The sequence below is a fragment of the Ictalurus furcatus genome, chromosome 16 (genome assembly GCF_023375685.1).
Source record: "Ictalurus furcatus strain D&B chromosome 16, Billie_1.0, whole genome shotgun sequence".
Taxonomy (NCBI): Eukaryota; Metazoa; Chordata; class Actinopteri; order Siluriformes; family Ictaluridae; genus Ictalurus; species Ictalurus furcatus.
In genome coordinates, this window is record NC_071270.1 from 19,755,389 (window position 1) to 19,776,993 (window position 21,605).

Below are 21,605 nucleotides of genomic sequence, written 5' to 3' on the forward strand. Positions count from 1 at the left end.
CAGAACCAGCCACAGTTCTTCTGGAGGCTTTGACAGTCTTTGACTTGCTTCTTATTTTTGCAGTGAACCCCAGCAGCCTTCATTGTGTTTTTATTGAAAATTGTCTCTTACATAATATGCTGCTTTCTTTACTGACACACAAACATTTTTCTGTAACATTTAAATTTGTGCTTGAAAACTAAAGTTTGGGAATCTAAAATGTTTTTTGTACTGACTTGATAATGTAAAAGTCATAAAATAAAAAATCTCTAACAACGTTTATACTAAAAAATAGAATAGGGTGCCTAAAACTTTTGCACAGTATTGTATATATAACTACAGTGTAGTTTTCGGCTTGTTAAAACATTGGAAATGTTGATTTAATAAATGTTTAAAAAAAATTAATAATAAGTTTCTAAGTTATTCTATTTAGTGTATAAAACAATATGTCCCTCAATAATCTATATTCAGTAATGAAAAATATATAAATTTAGTTGTTTTAGGAAAAATCTGGGCAGGTATCAGCGTTTGTTAGACTAAACATACTGCTCTAAACAAACTGGATTTCTTTACTATTGGTGATATAATGTGCTATAAATGCTACTTATAATGCATTCTGTTAACAATTCAATGCATTATAAACATTACTATAAACTGTAATGCATTTTTGTGAATAATGCTAACAGTGTGTCTAATGCCTTATGAATGCATTATGGTCTTCATGGAAAATGCTACCAAATTATCTTGCAAGACATGATGATGACATGTCAGTTTTTAAACCCTAAACCTGAGTTATACTTATCTACTCTTACTAGCACTTCATTCGGATTTATTTAGTAAAGCTCTTGCTACTGTATGAAGTCATGTCTCTGCATTTATTTTGGTTCTTGGACTCAACTCAGCACTGGCATTGGAGAGACTATTTAAAAGTCATTTTCGGTGTCCTTGAAACCATGAACCTTTCACTGACATAAAAGACATAGCATTATTCATAGATCTGGAGGCTGACAGCCACACATACTGTACTAACCTCTGTTTTTATTATTCATAAGGACAAACAAGGAAAACACCATCTGTTTGGACTTCAGAGAATCATTTGGAAGGAACCCTGCAATCACATGTTGGGTAAACCAAACGTTAATGTAATTACGTTATTATTTACCATATGACGTGGAATCCAACATCCCTTTGAGGTTTTCTTAATTAGAAGCCAAGTTAACCAGAAAACCAGATCCCAGCTCTGACCAGAGGATGTATATAGTAATTCCTATGTTTTAGTGAATGGTCACTAAATGGATGCTATTACAGGAAATGAGCTATGTAGGCCCAAAATGTACCTTCTTTGGCAAAGTGTTCAAAAAAAATCTTGTCATAAACACAGAAAATAGCTATAACTGTTTAAAAGTTAAAAACAGCTATAACTACAGCAGCATTGGTGAGTCCAAAATTATGAGGCTTCTGAAAAAATGGCCTAACTATAAAGAGTAGAAAAGATATACTGTATGAGTATAAACATACTGCATGCATACCTCTGAATGGAGTCTTCTAGTTTCTTGGCATGTAGCTCATCCTGCTCAACCTGTTTCCTGCGTCCCTCATCTTCCTCATCAGGACCCGTTGGAGTACCTTGTAGAAGCCACCTCTCCCTCATGGCTTTGGACTAGAAAATACACAACACCATTTGTTCATTTTGGTATATTGGACCAGATTTATTATTATTATTATTATTTTTTGGCATAAAACTAATTGCTTATATAGAAATATGACATTACATTCCCAGAGGCTCTAAGTTCTAACCTACTTAATCATTGTGGTGTTCCCTGACCTATCAGAGAAACCCCTCCTTTCAGCAAGGAACATTTTATACACAGACTCAGCATGAGAATCTCTGATGGGAACACCATGCAAAGCAGCCTGCTACAGATAATAGATGTTATAGTGAGCAGGTCCTCTGGTGAGATTACATTGGCAGGGTTTTTGTGGTCAGTTTTTGCTGGAGTTATGAAACCCCATAAGGCTCTAGTCAGCAGGCCTCATGTTGACGGTCAGTCCTGAGAACCCAGGAATGCTCCTGACCATTTCACAACCTGTAGAAGGTATGCAGCAGCAACCAGAGCACAACTTCTGAGATTTCAGGATTGCCTGCTTGCTGTGTAAGAAGACCCTGGGGGATGGTTTGACCTATCAAGCAGCATGAAAGGTTTGCTAAAATGAATACATGCTGTGTAAAGTTCAAAAAAGCATGTTTGGTTTGGATTATGGTGTATGATTATGGATTATGGTTTTATAGTATATTACCTAGCAAATGATAATGTAAATGTAAATGCAAAAAAGTATTGTTATGTTATTATATAATAATATTAAAGTAAAATTTTATGCAGTCTTGTATTTTATGTAGCTGTTCTGCTGATTTATAGCAAACTGACAAATGTACCTGTGAATTATCAGCATACAGTAGAAGTGAAAACCGACATCATAATGCGTTGTGCTAAGGCTATACTAGTATTTTAAGCTGCATTTATTGCACAGAGTGTCATAACACAGTTTCCCACACATAGATTATACTTGGGCTCATCGCCAAAATAAATTGCTGACCACCCAGGTCTACTTTGTCATATTAAATAATCACATAAGATTTGTATCTTTAATAAGAATTGATTTAATAATGTCTACAATTTCTTATAATGTGCGAGTATTTGTACTGACGATCAGATTAGTATAAACATGCATTGCAAAACAATTACTGGTAAATGTGCAGCTTTGTTTCTATCAGTATTTTTTCTTCTTGCATGAGAACCATTATTTCATAAAGAAATGCATTGTTATATTTAGAACTTCACCTTTGACATGGTTAAGAGTACTATCTACAGTAATTCCAGTTTGCACTTGTATTCTATCAGAAAGCTGCAAATCTAATGTGCAGTCTCTGTGCTAGATCACCCCCAAGTTTATTTAAGATCTGTGGGAAACCGTCTAACACTGAAATAGTTAGCATCACCATCAGACTTTTCTATAAAGTGTAAAAATGTCTGAGGTTTGCTGCTCTTTATGATGTCAAAGTGCTAGATACAAGAAGCCTCCAAGAAGCATAGGGTTAGGGTTAGGGTTCATATATTTTACTATTGAGAGAAAACAACTTGTTATAAAGCACAGTTTGAAGTTCATTATTGTCTTGTTTAAAAATGGAATATATTCCATGAAAAAGTACAAATGGGCATCAATTGTCACATTTTCAAATGGAAATATCTAAAAACAAGCCTGTGCTTTCAAATGTGTTACTGGGTGAAATTTCCTTTTTTGCAACTTTCCAGTGAAAACTTGATTCAGACTATGTAAACACCCGCTGCTGAAAAAAACCAAAAAAAACAACATTCCACTTCCTGGATCTGTCCTTCTTTTCCAGTCCAAACTAATCCCTCATTTGCTTTACCCAGCCTTCACACACAAATGTCTCTGTATAACCACTCTAAGTGAATTCAGTTACTTTTACATGTTGTTCATAGTTTTCATAACGTGATAATTGGTATAAGGATCAGACTAGTTGTCAAAAAGCTGCTAGCAGTTGCATGCTAGCTCCTGGTCACTAATGTATTGTTAGGGTGCTTTAAAAGTAGGCACTTCAAGTGCTACATCAAAACACGTAGCAGCGTCCCAAAAAGAGCCAACTTGGTATTATTTAGTTACATTACAACACTGGAATATTGGCAATGAAATATTTTCAGTTCAACATGTCGTAATTTCTGAATACTGGCTCAACAGTAAGACAAATCTTTTAACCAGCACTTTGTCCTCTGTGTTTGTTTTTTCTGCTTGCCCCAGACGTGCAACCTGCTTGGTTGGGGAGTAAAAAAAAAGTGCTTTATGTAACTCGATGCTTTTTTGAAAAGTTTAACTTTAAAAAAAAAAAAAAAAAACTCTGCAATCCTTGCTAATGGTCAAAGAAAGGCTGCAGTACTCCCACCTTGCAATACTTCCTGTTGAATTACATGTAAAATATGCAGGAGTGGTTGAGAAAAACCCATAGTGTGAATGAAAGCAGACTTAGAAAACCTTAACTGCTTATTCTCTGTCTAAGCCCTGTCTCAGCCCAATGTGTTTATGTCCTCAGAAATGTCCTCCAGGCATGTATTTTTTTTTTTTATCAGATATTTCTCAGCTTCTCAAAACAAGTGTCTCATTGCCCTAAAGTTATCTTTTCTCAAGAGACCTCAATAACAAAAACCCTTTAGAGAGTCAAATTAAATTTGGCCCATTTGTTTCTTTGTGAAATCAACTAGCATAAAATGCAAGCAATTACACCACAAAGCTATTCTGTGTAATTCATGCAAAGCGATGTCTATCTGATTACATTAAGCATTCCTAAAGGAGAGGTTTGCAGACCATAGTTAGCAGACTCCTTATAGAGTGGGAAATCTGCCATATCCCTAGCATCTTATTTTACAAACGAACCACCAGGACATAAACAAAAAGAAATCTCAGAGATCTAAAGTAATCCCACAAGGAGCAGATTGTTAACACAATGACAGGATTACCAAATTAAAATATCATTTTTAAGGGATATTTTAACAATCAGATTTTTAGATTTACTTTATTATTTTTACAATAACTTCATACTTTTCTTCATACTTGTAACATATTACACATTCTTATCAGTTAATTTCTTAGCCAAGTTTGGCCAAATGCTCAAAAATACTGAAGGTCTTTTTTTTTTTCTAGAAAACTTTAGACTTTGAGAAGTATTTCATACCTTAAGATGTTGAAGTTGCAGAACAAGATCATCTAACTGTCTTCTTTTATCCTCAATCTCTGTTTGTCTTTTTCGTTTCTCCTGAAAAAAGAAAAATGCAGAGTTTCAGTGATTAAGAGCAGATATTTAGATTGTGTCTATCTAATTTCATATACTATGATGTGATAGATAAAGAGCAGATAAGAAAATGGCACCTTCTGAAAATAAGAGCAGAATTTGTACCTGTGTCTTTTAAATGTACCTGGATGTGGATTTGAACCAAAAATGGGCATTTTCTGTACTGGAAAGTTATTATTTATTTATTTATTTGTTTATTTGTTTAAAAACAAATAAATAAACGTGAACTTGAAAAGAAGTCATTTTTTTCATATATAAAATCTAACAAGTACCAATTTGCAGAACTATTTTCAGCTCCTGAACTTGTCCTCAACTGTTCCTCAACTGAATAAGCTAATCTTTTAAAACAATGAAAAAAAGACAACTATTGATTATAGTTGCCAACAATAGCCACCTAATAATATTTTATCAGATTTAATTTAGTTTTTGGTTTTGTTACATTCCAGAAAAATCTAAAACATTTACTGATGCACTGATGATCAGAATCTACTATGAAGCTGGGATGCACTGCTGCTGCTAGTCAAAATGGGGTCAATCAAGCAGCATTTCATTATAACGCCTGTAAGATTTTCTAAATACTGTCAATCAATAATGTTGTAATCATTATGGAGAGATGCTGCCCTGTGCACAGGGCCCCCCTATTCATGTCTGTATTTGTATCTGGTCAGAACACAATATTGGTTTATACTGAATAATATGTTCATATTCAGTTACTTCCTTAGTTTATTATATCCAAATAGAAATGATAACAATGCTGTATATTTATTGAAATCAAACAAACAGCTCATCCATTATACACACAGCCATATCTGACATTAAGGATCTCACAAGGATTCTCATGGGTCTAATAACCCCTTGGAGAGGCTCTATACACTCACTGTATCCTGCCTTCTCACCATCATGTGTTTCCATATGAGCAGTTTTTCCCACAGTTCCTTTCAACCCTCAAATGAGCAAAAAGAGGGCAAATTTAGATGGGAACTTTGGGCTCAGAAAGAAAATATTTCCCTTTTCAACTCATTTTCCCCCATTTGATAGGCTAAGATGTAAAAAGTTAAATTTTCCTATGGGAATGTGACTGAATTTACACCAACAAACAAAAGTAAGCAGGAAGTCAGTGTCATGTCACCGCACTAGGAGGTCTCATTCATAAATCACTTTTATGATGACCATTCAGTAACATTTAAAAATTAATTTATAATTGTAAGAAATATGTGACCTCTTAGCTTAGTCATGATTTGTGAGGTCTCTAAGGTGAAATTGAACGATATTGGAACCATCTTTTAATCTTTGATTCCTGCCAATGTACACAAAGCCATGCCCCCAGAATCAACAGTTGCCAGAGATGATTGGTTAGAGTCAGGATTCCCAAGGATCGCTATGACATCACTTTCAAGAGATGAGGTAGACTGTATATTAAGGATACTGCCTTACTTCACTGTTTAGATATAGATGATAAAAGTACTTAACATTTGTTGTACTGCATTAGAGAAGATAACACTACATTCATCCTCTTCACCAGTAATAAATCTATTGATCTTAGAAAAGCAATATTTCATCAAGTTTGACTACTTTTCTTGTTAAATTTCTTGGAAGCACAACATAGATTTTTAGCTCACAGTAAAAGTATGTAGACAACTGCACCTTTAAATTACACGATAACAAAATACTACACAAGCTTCTAAAATTCCACACCCCAACACAATATGGTGCTTTGTGTAATACCAATTCAATGACACTAATAATCTTTTATAAACACAAGATGCATGGAGTGTACAAAGGAAGTTGTGGGGGCTGTGATGTTGACTGGTTCAAATGTCCAACAGATGTAGCTTTTTTCCACAGTAAACACCACACATGATTCACTTCCTGTTCTCAAATTCCAAAAAAAAAGGTCCAGAAAAGAACCATGTTGCCCCACATGTAGGCTATTCTCGTTCTCTACCATCGGAACAAATGGCTATGGCTGTGCTGACACCGATTCACGGCTGCATTCCAGACCTGAGCTACAGTGCTGGATTTTGTACTCCCTTGGGTAATCTCACGAATGTGAACTAATATGGAATCCAGATGTGAGTGAAAAGCAAATGTGGTCTCAAAATGGCTTTTTTTTAAATGTAGGCCATTGTTCAGTGGATGATGTCACATGAGAAAGGACATGGAAGGACCTTCATTATTTTAGTTTGACTACTCTTGGTAATTATTTACCCCTGAACAAGCATCATGGACTAGTCACATATCCACACAATCATCTACAAACATGCACTGTTGATTCTACAGAGTAGCTGTAGCATTAAAGGGGAACTAGATCTGTCTCTAGATTGATTAATCGCTCACACGTTCTTGGCCCAATGCAAAGTCTGTCCCTGTCCTAGCAGACACATCTGAACTATGTTTAATCCTCAGGTTATACACTCCATCTGATGATTACCAGTTTGGCAGCAACAATATAAACTCTGACTCCTTGATGTTAAACCTTTTCAGAGTTGGAAAAACACATGGAAGTGTTGCAGCGTTTCCTCCAAGACTGTCAGGAGTGCAGATGTTAAACACACACACAGGCATAGGTAAAAATTGAAAAATATTCATGTATTTTTCTTGTTACATTGTTAAGAGCTCCTCAAGGTCATTGTAATTGTCATAGTCAAGGTAAAACCTGATGGTTCATGGTTTCACTGTGTTCTTTCATTCACATTCTTCTACATTAACCACTTTAACCTGGTCAGCATCATGGTGGATCCAGAGACTATCCTGGGAACACTGGCCTTGAGCTGGGAATATATCCTGGATGGGACACCAGTTCATTGCAGAAAACCCATGCACACACATTCACACAGTTCTCTGACTAAGCCTAAATAATGCATATTTGGTTAAACCCAGTATAATGGATCACAGAACCTAAAGCCTTACAGCACAGCACAACAACAAACACCCATTTGAGACCTGCCATGGTTTTACTCTGAGCAAGAGGCTATAATTAGCTTAACAGTTCATTCTTCACCACGTGGCCGGTGAAATTTCACTGTGGAATGGCAATGGCCTCCACACCCAACCTAACACCGCTGGAGGATCTATTTCTCACCAAGCACGCCAACACATATTGAAGATCAGCTTAAAATACTAACTGAGCCAGGAACAACACTGTACACCAGCATGCAAGATGCATTCTTCATCTTGGACTTTGGTGGTATGACAAGCATGTCATGAAATACAGTCTGAGAATATGAGGTCATTGGAGATTTATCCATGCCTAATCTCCAGACTGAATTCTGCATCTGCAACGAATTGCGTAAAATAGGATGTGCAAGACAGCAGGTAATATTCACAATAAAGTCATATTAACAGGGCCTGGTGAGTGTATAATGACTAAACAAAGAGCATCTTGTTTCTGGCATTACTGGGATCAGATTGAAAACATCTGTTTTGCAGTAATGCAGCAACATTTCTTTTTGTGCTGGCAACACCAGAGTCACTTTTTAGAAATACAAGAATGTCTTTGGAATATAGCTTAAGATCTGTGGTTTGAAATCCTGACCAGCCAAACTTAACAAGTAGGACAACCTGACTGAAGCCACGCTGTGCCGGTGTAAATCTTGTCCTGCCACCATAGCTTCCTATAGCATCCCGGCAATGTTCTTGACAGCAATCCATGTAAACGATGCTCCTCTTGAGGACTGAACTGTAACCTTCCACATTGTGGGTGTAAAAGTATAAGATTGTGTTGAAGGTTCATTATTCTAATCTACAGATTTACACACCTACAGTAAGCATATGTTTAGATTTACTAAGGCCAGTTCACTGCCACTTATAATCTGCCAAAATGGAGTACATGAGTTCTGAGTGGAAAGCTCATCTAATCGGATTGAGGGACCAGCATGTTAGAAAACTGACCATTTAGCCAGTATGTCACACTATATTTGACACATTCTGCAATGACACAATCCATTAAGTAGGAGTTGAGATTTGTGATGTGTCATTGTTAACTTCTACGCCTCCACTGGTAACTATGCTGACCTTTCTAATGACTGTTCCTCCCTCATCTACTGAAAAAAAAAAGGCAAACAATACCATAACTGGCCTGAATGATTTGATAGTATTACTGTAGTAACAGAATATTTTGCAATTAGCATATGACCATGATAATGTCTGGCTAAGATAAATGGACTAACAGGGTTAAGCCTTCCCTCTGTTTGACGGGAAAGTACATAAAAAACAGGCACAAACTTTGGCATCCATGTTGCATGATTTGCTGTAGCAAATGGCTTAAAGAGGAGCAGCACTAACAGTCCAAATTAAACATAAATAGAATGGTATAAAGTAAAGGTGGGGCTGATTTCTTTCTAGCGCAGACTGTAGATTCACACAGCTTATTGCTGAAACATTTGGTGTATTACATTTGATGAAACACCCATTATATTTTGCACACATTGGCAATAATCTGTTGAAATCCACTTTGCTGAAACTTCCATAACACATCATCAGCGCGCATGTATTACAATAGCAGTGTAATAAACAGGAATGAAGTGAATTACTTTCTTGAACAGTGATTTTTAAAAATGTCTTTGGAAGACAATCTAAGACTAGACAAATATTGTCTAATTGTAGTACAAGTTATAAACAACAGAACTGTAAGTTTTGTGTGATCTGAATAAACAAACTGAGTAGAAGAAATTACTTAAAAATAGTGTTGCATATCTGTTTGCGATGAAGACCCTGAGCTATGCTGTTACACACAGGTTACACACTATTTACTTAGCTATTTCAAGCACCATATGTTTGTAACAGGTTTGTCATTTGAACTAGGGAATTACTAGCACTTTTACCTGTCCAGAGCTTTATCAGTAGAAGATAACAACAGCCAGCGTGAAGGTGTCTGGTTATCAAAACAAACACAAGCACTCATCTCTGGACTAAAATAGAGCAGACAAACATTTCTCACTAAAAGCAGTTTGAGAATGGAAACCACAGATATGCCTTTTTTAGAACTCTTTTTTACTCTTATTTACTTAGATGAAACATGTTTTCAGCCAAATATTGGAAGTCTTTGTGTCTCTGGTTCTGAATAGGTATTCAGTACTTAACCATTAAAAAGCCACAATATTCATAATAAGAGATCATAATAAAAACTACACTACAAGTTTTTTTTTTTTGTGGATATATGATTCATTAAGTCAGCTTTTTCTCCAAGCAAGAAATAGAATCATAAATATATGACCCAAGAATTCATGGAGCAAGTACTTTAGATATTTGCTTAAGCTGTGTGAGATGTCTGTAGTGATTAACCACACAAATATAAACCTCTTTATGGTGTTTACTGTATCCTCAGGCAGTACACAGAAAAAATCCTTTCAGATGGGATAAAGAAGACCTGACACTTTCTTCACTAACACTACACACTAAGTACCAAAGTCAAATCTGATCACTATGATTGATTTCGGAAAGACATAGCAGCTCAAATAGGATTAGAATGGGGTTGAGTGATCCGAGTTAACTTTTCCAATATACAGTAAATCATAAATGACTTAGTCTGAGCTAAGAGACCAGATGTGAGTTGTGAGTGCAACTTATTACCATTTATTGGTCAGTAACATTTTTATGTGGACGTTAACAACATTCCCATGATCCTTAGCAGCGAAATAAATCCAAACTCCAGACCTATACAAAAAAAAGCCTTACAGTGAACAAGAACATGGCTTCAACACAAACCATTTCAAACAGACACACACTCAATAGCTGATTAGAGCTACAGCAAAATGCAACATCAGTGGTTCATTCTTGAGTGATTCCATACTTTGACCACCAAATGAAGGTATGTGGTTGATTACATCCATGAGGCATGCATTTGTGTTAAATCTAGGAGAGAATTACAAATCTGTCCAGCATGAGTGAAACCTTCCATCCATCCATCCATCCATTTTCTGTGCCGTTTATCCTACACAGGGTCGCGGGGAGCCTGGAGCCTATCCCAGGGGCACAAGGTGGGGGACACACTGGATGGGGTGCCAACCCATCGCAGGGCACAATCATACACACACGCTCACACACCCATTCACACACTATTGACAATTTGGAAACGCCAACCAGCCTACGACACATGTCTTTTGACTGCAGAAGGAAACCGGAGTACCCGGAGGAAACCTCCAAGGTACGGGGAGAACATGAAAACTACACGCACACAGGGCACAGTCGGGAATCGAACCCCTAACCCTGGAGATGCGAGGCAAACCTGCTAACCCGCATGAATGAAACAGTTTTTTATAGTGTTTTGATACACAGCAGAGAAATCTCTTTGAGGCCAAAAATAGCTACTAACTAATATATCTGTTGTAATAATATGAAGAAATATTTTTTTGTCTCATATAATGTTAAAACACTGTTGTACAAGATGTAACCGATTGAGTTAGCAACAACTTGATTTAAATTTGTTTGTTTCACAGTTTATTGTGTTACAACCTGGAACTGAAATGACCATAATAGAGATTTTAAAAATATAAATGTTTTGATTGCTTAAGTATTATTTTGCTGTGAAACCAGTAAATTTGTTTTTTTGGAAAGAGACATGGTTATTGTTTCAAACGTTTAAATGCTAATGAAGAATTATGTCACAGTAGCACACTTTGTCAGTCGCTGAATTTATGGCCCTGTGTTTATTGCTCTATTTTGCTGCTAGTGAAATAACAAAGACTAGCTTTATTGAATTTATCAGAATCCACAGCCCACCAGAAAGTTTTAATTTAGTACACTATTTAAAACACCCATAAGCCATACTGCATGTTTGATACTCCTGATCTAGATACTTTTTGCAACATTTTCTATTAAAGATGGTTATGATACACCATATGGCCAAAAGTGTGTGGAAACCTGACCATCACACCTATGTGTTTGTTGAACATCTCAGTCCAGATTTATTCCCCCTTTACTTTTATAATAACCTCCACTCTTCTGGGAAGGCTTTCCACTCGATTTTGGAGCTGTGGGGATTTGTCCATTCAGCCACAAGAGCATTAGTGAGGTCAGGCACTGATGTCGGGTGAGGAGACCCGGGGCACAGTCAGCGTTCCAGTTCATCCCAAAAGTGCTCAGTGAGGTTGAAGTCAGGGCTCTGCGCAGGACACTTGAGTTCTTCTACAACCCTGGCAAACTTCACTTAGTTCCAGTGAAGGGAAATTGTACAATTGTGCTACAGCATTCAGAGACACCCTTTACATTTGTGTGCTTCCAACTTGGTGGCAACAGTTTGGGGAAGACCAACATATAGGTGTGATGGTCAGGTGTCCATATAGTGTGTATTGCATATCAACCAACTTCACTCTATATTTCGCACTCCTTCCATATTAAAAAGGTGCTTCATTACTTAAGAGTAGCACACTGTAAATTGATAAAGGTTGCATATGCCACATGCTTTTCATCAAAATAAATAATTAACTAATACTTAATTTTTTTAAACATTAATAATGCATTCATGCAACATCTTACATACATTTCTCTCATTATTACTGACTGCTTTTCTAAATGGCCATTTAGTATTTCGATACTGTGTGGAAGCCTGTCCAAAGAACCTCACACTGCAATGCATGAGCACTGTTATAACAATAATTATTGACTTAAATGTATCAAATATCAAAATCTAAAATAATATTTCTTCCCAGGTGGCAAAAAACTTCAAGATCAGAAGTAGCCTTTGATCCGATTAAAGCTATCACATTGTCATCTGCAAATCAAATTACTTGAGCCATACTGTAAAGATATTTCCATTAAAATATGAAAGCACAATGATGCAATAGTGATGAGTTTTTCTTGACCATGGACTGCATTATGTGCATGGAAGTAGACTTGTGTCAGTAAAGCTACACCTTGCAGTAGAGTCTATAAACCAAATTTATCTAAATTAAATTCAGTGACATAATTAGTCATTAATAATCATTTGCATTAACAATATATGTGTCTAATTATTATAGTAACTATATGGAAAACATTGCAAAATAATGCATAATAATAATACTAGTATTAATAACATTAATTAATTACTAACATTAATTAGCGCTTAAGAATGAGTCTGAAGAGAAAACGTTTATTTGGCAATGTGGGAATAATGAGATTGCTGACATTTGAAGCCACTGGTTAATAGATTATTTGCATTTATTTATAGGGCAGACACTAGATCCGTTTTAGATATTGGGTGGCCAAGAGCACACTAAGCTCTTCAACTACCATATTATGCATTCCATTTGCAAGATATCTGACATGTTGCTTATGCAAAATGAATGGTCACATGATGATATTACTGTATTGGCTACATAGTTGCTCAATACAGTATATCCTAATGCTTAAGGAATTCAATAAAAATACCTACAACACTATAGCAATAATTTGAATGAACATGAGCTAAATAGGATTAGTCAGAATGGGTTGTGTAGAACTAACAGACCCCTCAAAGTAACAGACTACTCAAATGTGATTTAAGGAAAGTTTGTTGGGGAAATTGAAGTGAAAAGACTTCTCAAAGCTGGCAGCTGGCAGACACTTTTATCCAAAGTGATGTATGATTGACCTGAGTGGCTGAGGGTTACGGGTCTTGCTCAAAGACTTAGCAGTAGTTCTCTGACAGCCCCAGAACTGTATAAATAGAATTACTAAGCCACCAATGGGGTTTTATGTAGGCAGAAGGTCTAAACCAATACTGCTCCATCTTGACCAAAAAATCTTAGTCATTTTAAAGACAAGCATAATTGGTATATTCCCCCTGAATGATTAGAATGATTTCCTTCATGTTCCCCCTAATTCGGTCATGCTGCATCACGGGGCAGCGTAACAGACTTGTTGGAAAGCGCTCTCTACCTCCTTCCACACATCTGAGCTCACAGACCAACAGTTGGCTAGTGTTGCTGTGATTGACAGGGGAAAAAGCAATGCCATCACTCCTACCCAGACAGCCCAGCCAATTCTGCTCTCTAGGACTCCTTGCTATAGCTGTGGTATTTGAATTTTCACTTTCCTGACAACGAATGTACAAATGAATATTTTTGTTACAAATTACTCTGACTAGAGCACAAATGCATTCATCCTTTCCTTTGTAGCCTGTCCTTCAGACTTGAGGTCTTATACTGTGTTGATGTTTGTTCTCCAACTCCCACATAATGTGTTAATGGAAGACAGGCAGCTGGGCCTCAAACCCCAGCAGCTACAGAAAGCTGAGCCCACCTGAATGGAGCTCCCATGCCTCCACCCTTTTCAAATATGCTGAAGTCTAGTCAAGCTGGCCAACACAGCTGCTACTAAATTTAGCTTGTTCATTATAGTGGCCCTGCCCTTTCCTGCAAAACCTCTATGCAACATCGGACTTCAGTTTGCTCGAAATCATCTGTATGCAGTAAGTATGTCTGGATTGCTTGCAGCAGGTGTGTAGACCAGGTTTAGCTTTCCAGCCCACACACCCTCCTCCACCCAATGCTTTGCATCCAGCAAACCACTAGATTGCTAGTTAGACTAGCGACATTCTCTCATTCTGCAGCCAAACTGTGCCAAAGTTTTTGGTTTTTGGTTTTTGGCTCAGGGTGAAAGTTGTGCAATAAAAATGTACGCTAGAGCCTGTGAGACTGATCTATATACACTCACAAATAAAGCACCAAGCTTGAGAAACCTGAGATGTGATAATCACAGGCTGAAAACTGAACAACATTCAGTTAGTCATCTAATTTGGTGTGGTATACACAGTGCTAAGTAGTGCTGTGATGTAATGCTCACTTGCAAGACGAAAACCCTTCAAAATTCACTAATTCATAGCCTAAAAATCCTGCAAATTATAATTGTTGTCAAATTAAATCCCACTAAAATATAGCCTCGGAGCTGGTTGGCTTCAGAAGCACAACCGCTTTTGGACTGCTTGGTGAACTTCAAGCAGCCCACAGTCTTTGGTGTTCTTGAGAGCATGGGAAAAGAAGGAGACTCAGATTAACTATATGTTTTGGATAAAATACACTCTGTATGGAGAAATTGAGAGAAACAGTCTATAATCCTTTACCTTCTTCTTGGAAAACTCAGTCAAATCAAAAGTTATTCAGACGCAACAAATCAAGCATTGTTTTGCTGTGTGTATACATACGGATGTGGTAGGGTTTTTGAATCTTTTTTCAGCCTCAAGCTCCTCTCTATAGTATGTAGTAAAACTGTCTTGGCTACTCAGCCATGCCAACCTTGTTGGCTGTTGTTCAGAAACCTAATATCAGCCCCTCACTCATTCTACGAGCACATGGAAAGTTCTTAATTATTTATTACCATTCAACACAGCAGGCGGTTGAGTGAGATATGAAAAATGGCAGCATGCTATGCGGTCTGCTCTAAATGCTTGTAATTTCATACTTCCATACCAATGTCAGTAATTAAGCAGAAAGATTAGCTTGCAGAATGCCGGAAAGTGGAATTAATTGGCTAGCATTATATGTTTGGCTTGATATTAATATGATTTAACATAACTCAGCCTTGTTGCCATGCACCATTAAGAGAAGTGTGTGGGTCTTTTTTTTTTCTTTTTTTCTTTTTCCAGCGAGTTGGCATCAGAACAGGCAATGCAATAAAATCTGGCAACTTCAATCCCACACTGTTGTGGCTGACCATGCACAAAAATGAATTTCAAACTGAGTGGATAATGGCACGCGTATGACTTTTGATATGTCTGCAGCTTTCTATCTGAGTGTGTTGGAATGGATGACCTAAAAAGTTCTTAGATGTGAGGCACAATGGATGAGCTGCAATCACTGTTCTATGATTTCCAGAAACGATGCAATAACTAGTAATATTTCTTTGTTTCCACAAAATGAGCACGCAGTACCCAGTATTGCATGTGGTAATTCCTTCCATGTGTACACATTCTCATTTAAAACATTTCATTTTTCCTGGGTACGGTCAAGCATACCATTGTAATGATCTGAATCACGTCAGCGTCCATGTCTTTTCCCGGACTTCTGTTATTCAGGCTCAGAGTTTTCAGAGATGACTGTTTGCTACAGTTAATGTTCTACTTAAGTGAGAAAAAAAGTCTAAAAAGCTTTGTGGAAAAGAGTGTCCTCTCCTCTCTTGGCTCTCGAGCTGCTTGGCAGACCCCTTTTAACTTCAATTATTCAGACTTCCTCTGTCTCGCCATACTTAACCTTTTGCATAGCAGTCAACATCCTAAAGTCATTACTCTGCACTCTAATCTTCAACAAAGATGAAATATTTACCTTTCTATATCATTATTGTATTAGACTGAACAACCAACACTTTTGTACATGCAGTCCTCCCTGCCCGTGTCTACATTAGTCCCACCTCTGTTTGAGACATGTACACCTCGGAATCGTAAAGATTCTAGCGACGCAGCCAAAATAGTTCTCCATCTGTTGCTCACCACTCCAATGTGCACTGAAGTCCTGCAGCTGCCACCAAAATTAGCCACACACGTCCATACCTAGCTACAACCCCTGTCCTTCACTTTCTTGTTTTTTTAGAGCTAGATGATCGACCTGCACCAGAATTTGTGGGAAAGCAACAGTTCTATCAAAGCCTACCACTATTAATGGAGCTAAGAAACTCCAGAGCAAAACCACAACCAGTGGTAACTCTAATTCTACAACAGATGTGAGTGTTTGTCAGCAGAACAAAGGAAAACACAAGAGAATTGCAAAGTTATTGAACTTACCGCCAGGGCCTGGAGCCTCTCTTTATGAAGTTCAGCCTCAGCCATCCTGGAAAGACAAGGGGAGAGGTCTCAGTAACCGTAAGGTACACTCTTCCAGTGTATGCGTGTGTGTGTGTGTGTGTGTGTGTGTGTGTGTGTGTTTGGAAGTCAGTAAGATAATGATGGAGATGGAGACACACACACAGCTTTGGTCGTTTGCTCAAATCCAGTGAGACTGTGTGCTGAGAGCAAGTTCTCATTCACTGGCCATGTGCCTGCCAGACTGCTTCTCTCTCTCTCTCTCTCTCTCTCTCTCTCTCTCTCTCTCTGGCTCACTCTCCTCCCACCTCCCTCCCTTGCAGTCATGGGCCATGTATGTGCAGCAGGAGAGGGCAGCTGGGAGGAGGGAGGAAGGTAGAGATGGATAGTTGGTTTTCCCTCCTCCTGACGTTTCAGACAGAGCTGCTAGGGGACACGCAGGGCTGACACTGAGGAGGAGCGAAAGGACAACGGCATGTCACACCTCGTCTAACTGCTACTGCAGCTGAGTATGTGTTTGTGTGTGTGTAGGAGAGATAGACTGCTGGGAGGCAGAAGAGAGGTGTGCCTTACACTATGGATAGAAGAGGAAATAACTGCTCACTTTCTCACTCATATCTCAGAAATGATAATATAAATGAGATGTTCATGATAGTGAAAGTTTCAATTACTGCTGAGCTTTACAAGAAAACTTCACATATCCAAAGTTATTTATTATAACCATAGGAAAGAGTCACAAATCTGTCCAGCATGAGTAAAACCCTCCATCCATCCATCCATCCATTTTCTGTGCCGCTTATCCTACACAGGTTCTTGGGGAACCTGGAACCTATCCTAGGGGTCTCAGATGTGATGGTAAATTATTAATAGTAGTCTCTTTTTTCTTTCTCAGCTAAAGCAATTGTCAGACAAAACACAAATAAAATTCCATTCGCCCGATGGAAAAGCTAATTCGCTCTAGGGGAAAGGATATGGGATGTGAAAGACAAGCACATGTTTCTGCTAGCTCTTACTTTTTCTTTACTCTGACTTCATGTGAAATGTATCCTGTGAATTCACAACCCTTGGTCAGCACAAAAGAAGAGAGCGGGCTGTGGTCTTTGGTCAGATAAAGCACAGGATAAAAGCTTTTATTTATCTATTATGCTGTTAGCATGGCAATATACGCTATTAAGAAATGTCAACACTGCCTCATAAACATATGAACTTAGAGATGTCCAAAGATTTCGACTGGGACACAATAGTTAACTATTCATGTGTGATCTCATAAAAACAGTGAACATAGCCATATTTAAATGTAGTATGAAATCACTGCTTATTGAAATCCATGCTTCTTTCAGCATATATGTAGCATGTTTTTCTTTTACTTGAAAAATAAATAAATAAATAAATAAATAAATAAATAAATAAATAAAAGTCAAGCTTGAATAATAATCTGAGTTTATTAATGATTTTCCTCTAATTGTCATCATTTAATCAAGGTTTTTAAATATTGCCTAGCACTATTTAGAATTTTAAGAAGATAGCTCTCAGTTGCCTTAACTCCCATGATTCCTTTCTTAAACAGTGACTGAATCAACTTGTAAATCATGTGATACTATATTAACATTACAGGCATGGGTCAGTCATCATTGTTGGAGTAAAACAGCAAGAATGCAGCCAGCAACTCTGCCAGTTACAGCCACTGGCTTTTAACAGCTTCCCAATGATCGTTGAATTCCATTTTTACTACTGTTGCTGTGAAGCCAAGGACGGCAGGATGGGGGTCCAACCGGCTCCTTTCCCTCCATCCACGCTCTCAGCTGGAGGAATACGAAAAGTCCTTATATGGGAAAGGCTGAGCTATGCGCCTCTGTGTGTGTGTGTGTGTGTGTGTGTGTGTGTGTGTGTGTGTGTGTGTGTGTCTGTGTCAGAAGCTTGTGGGAATAGTTAGAAATGCACTTGATGTGATTCCAACATAAATGTACTGCACTACAGCAGTTTTTTGTACTGTAGCAAAAAAAAAAGAAAGAAAAAGGAAGGGTTTGCATCTTTCCTCATGCATTATTCACAGGTCTACTTTTATCGGTCATTCGGTCATGCTGAACATTTTTATAAATGAACAGAGAAGGGGCCTCTGTAGCATCCTCCAGCCAAAAATATTACCATGCTAATGGCTGCTTGTGCATTCTGACAACAAAGCACTTGATGTTAATAACCAGCTAAAACTGCTTCAAAATAATAGAGGTTGAGGTTCATTAATTAAAAGCTTCACTCTACAACATGACCTTAAACTATTGTGAAAACAAAATATTTAAACTTTAAAAAGTGACACTTTTGCTTGTGGTTTTAACTAAAACTTTATTCATCTAATGGTCCAGAAATAAATGTTTAAAATGAGCAAAATGATCTGCCAAAAGAACAAAATTATTTCAAGCTTGGATTTAGTACAATTGTCTAGAAATAGGTTTTAGTAATCGTACCTTTGGTTTAATGTAATCTTGCAATGATAAATTCTAGACACATTTGACTATATTCAAGATATTTTCACTAACTTGTTGGAACAGGTAAAACAGGTGAAATATCAGTACCCAATACCCAAATACCCAATTTGGCAAAAAATAATTTGTTTTACACACTGTAAAACCGGATAGTTCATTTAACTCAAAAAATCTGAGGAAACTAATTACCTCATTTTTTTTAAGTTGATGAATCAATTTAAATCAAACTTGTTATATTTAAGTGTATTTGGCTTAAAGAAATTGATTTATCAACTTAAAATTTTTGAGGTAATTAGTTTCCTCAAATTTTTTGAGTTAAATGAACTTATCCAGTTCTACAGTGTATCTACAGCATATTTTGCAACCACAACTTTAAGAAAACATAAATATACTTGGAAATATTTCTATTTACATTTTAATCTTGCCTAGGCTTTCTGTAAAGCTCATATTGAATAAGGAGTAAAAAAAAATCAGTCTAACTAGAGATAAAGTATACAGTCTAAAGCCTTGATAGCTAAGTGTGATTTCCTCACCCAGTGAATGTCAGGCTTTGATCAGGTTGCTGGATAGTTATGTGTCATAGTGAAACAGACATAAGCCTAATCAATTCAGTTTGCACTCAGATACCAGCTGAATCGATTTAAAATCTTTTTAAATTCAATTTTCTCATTTTATTTCTTTGGTCGTAACCAGACTTTAAAATGCTAGAACACATGCTGTATTTGAGTTCAGGAAAGCCTGTACTTTTCTACAAAATATGGTAGAAAATGTCGAAATTTCACTGTATGAAGAGTTTTCCCAAGCTGCCACACACGTACACTGTATTAGCCTGCATATTACACTTGACTCTATCACAGTCACCTGTTAAGCTTATACCTATATAGCATTTAATATCTGACAATGATTGATGCTCTGTAAGGAAATGTAAAATTGCAAAAGTATAACCTAAGCGCAGAACCTAGTGTGAGCTGATGGAGTAATAGCACGTGTGGAGCATCCAAAGCTCACAGAGCCACAAGGTAATTCTTAATGTAGCATTAATAATTGAGTGGCAGAAGCCATTTGGCTGATCGTCCAAGAGGGAGAGGGGGCGCTAATAGCATTGGGTAATTATTATCCTGGGACATCTCTTCCAACCAAACTTTAGCAGCAGTCAACTAGCATTAGACCTGATGGAAGAGTGCCAAAGAGTATTTGGCTGTGTGGGATGACAAGGAGGTAGATTTACTCTCCACAGCAGGCTCTGTCACCAGTTCTATGTAATAGAAATTATCAAATTCCATAATAGATGTAATAGAAATTCCCTTGCTTGCTCACACAGTTTAAAAAAAAGATCAGGTCTGTCTGGACGGTGGATCATAAATTGCACTGGTGAGGACAGGAAATTCCTGGTCATTCACGTAACTATTGGAACCAGGCTAAAAGCCACAAACCATACAGCTCCCGTACACTCCAGTTCCACACTTAAGAGGTCTTTTGACTCTGCCGAATGCAGAACAGCAAGTTAAATCATTCAACAGGCCCCTGTGTAACATATTTCGTTGGTTTGTTTGGCCAGGTCTGTGCTGAAACTCCCAGTACAGTAGGCTGACTTGTCAGCACTATGTCCTAACACACCATGTTCAATGAAGCCTAAAAGCATTAGCAGGAAAACGAGAACCCAATTTGATATTTAGCTATTATCCTGACAGAACTATAATGCTTTAACTTGTCTATTTGTGGAAAACACCAGAGTTGTTATTTATTTATTTATTTATTTATTTATTTATTTATTTTTAATCTAATTAGTGCCACACATCTTTACAAGTGAGGTCAGTGCTAAGAAAAGCCCTTCGTTAGAACTCAGCTCTTGTGAACGGAGCATTCTGATTGGCTGCTTTATCTTCCTGCTTGCAGTCCCCGACCACACCGTCATCAAGATACAAAAGCAACTTTGTTCCTCTGGCACAGTGACTTCATCCCACGAGCCAGCGAGGCAGACTAATGCCTTCCAGATGTGCAAAATCTGGGAATCAGAGACCAAATAAACACACACTGAATGGCCCTTAAGCTCATCTAAAGCAAAACACACTACTAGTGAGCCAGTGCCAATGTTTTCAAGCTCTGTTTCAAACAGTGGCGACTTTACGGTCACACTGTCAATGTGTCATTTTTAATGCCTGCTCTGGTTTCTTTAATGTGCCTGAGATATAAAGATTATTACTACTGCACTTAGAGGTAAATGTACTAACACTGTAATGAATATTTCAGAAAATTCATGAATGAGCACTCATTTTGTTGCCAGACTGACAGTCAAATCATTTGTGCACTGTGGAAAATTGATCACAGACTGGTTAAAATACAGTAGGGGAAATAAGCATTGAACATGTCAACATTTTTTCAATAAATATATTTCCAATAAGGCTATTCACATGAAATTTTCACCAGACATTGTCACGATCTCGCTGGCAGATGGCACTGCGGCGATGACGAACATGAACAGCTGGAGAGCGCGTGCACGTGCTTGAAGTGCACATGGACGCTAAGACTTTGTTTACAATGGACATGTGCACTTATTTTGGTTTCTGTTCTGTCCCCGCCCTGTTCAGTT

At 37.5% G+C, this 21,605-nt stretch overlaps 1 protein-coding gene across 2 annotated transcripts in view; it reads right to left on the bottom strand.

Annotated features, from left to right (window-relative positions):
• LOC128620559 (A-kinase anchor protein 2) overlaps positions 1-16,793 on the bottom strand; it is an 83,496-nt gene extending 66,703 nt beyond the window's left edge. Inside the window, exons 1-4 of one of the 2 annotated variants that reach the window (XM_053645699.1) lie at positions 16,701-16,790; positions 16,518-16,563; positions 4,727-4,807; positions 1,509-1,639 (exon numbers count right to left, since the gene is read on the bottom strand). In XM_053645699.1, the coding sequence (XP_053501674.1) occupies positions 1,509-1,639; positions 4,727-4,807; positions 16,518-16,563; positions 16,701-16,756 (314 nt within the window). In that variant the 5' untranslated portion in view covers positions 16,757-16,790. Of the gene's footprint in view, positions 1-1,508; positions 1,640-4,726; positions 4,808-16,517; positions 16,564-16,700 lie in introns of both variants that reach the window. The other variant, XM_053645700.1, reaches the window with a different exon arrangement.
• Positions 16,794-21,605: the final 4,812 nt, after the last annotated feature.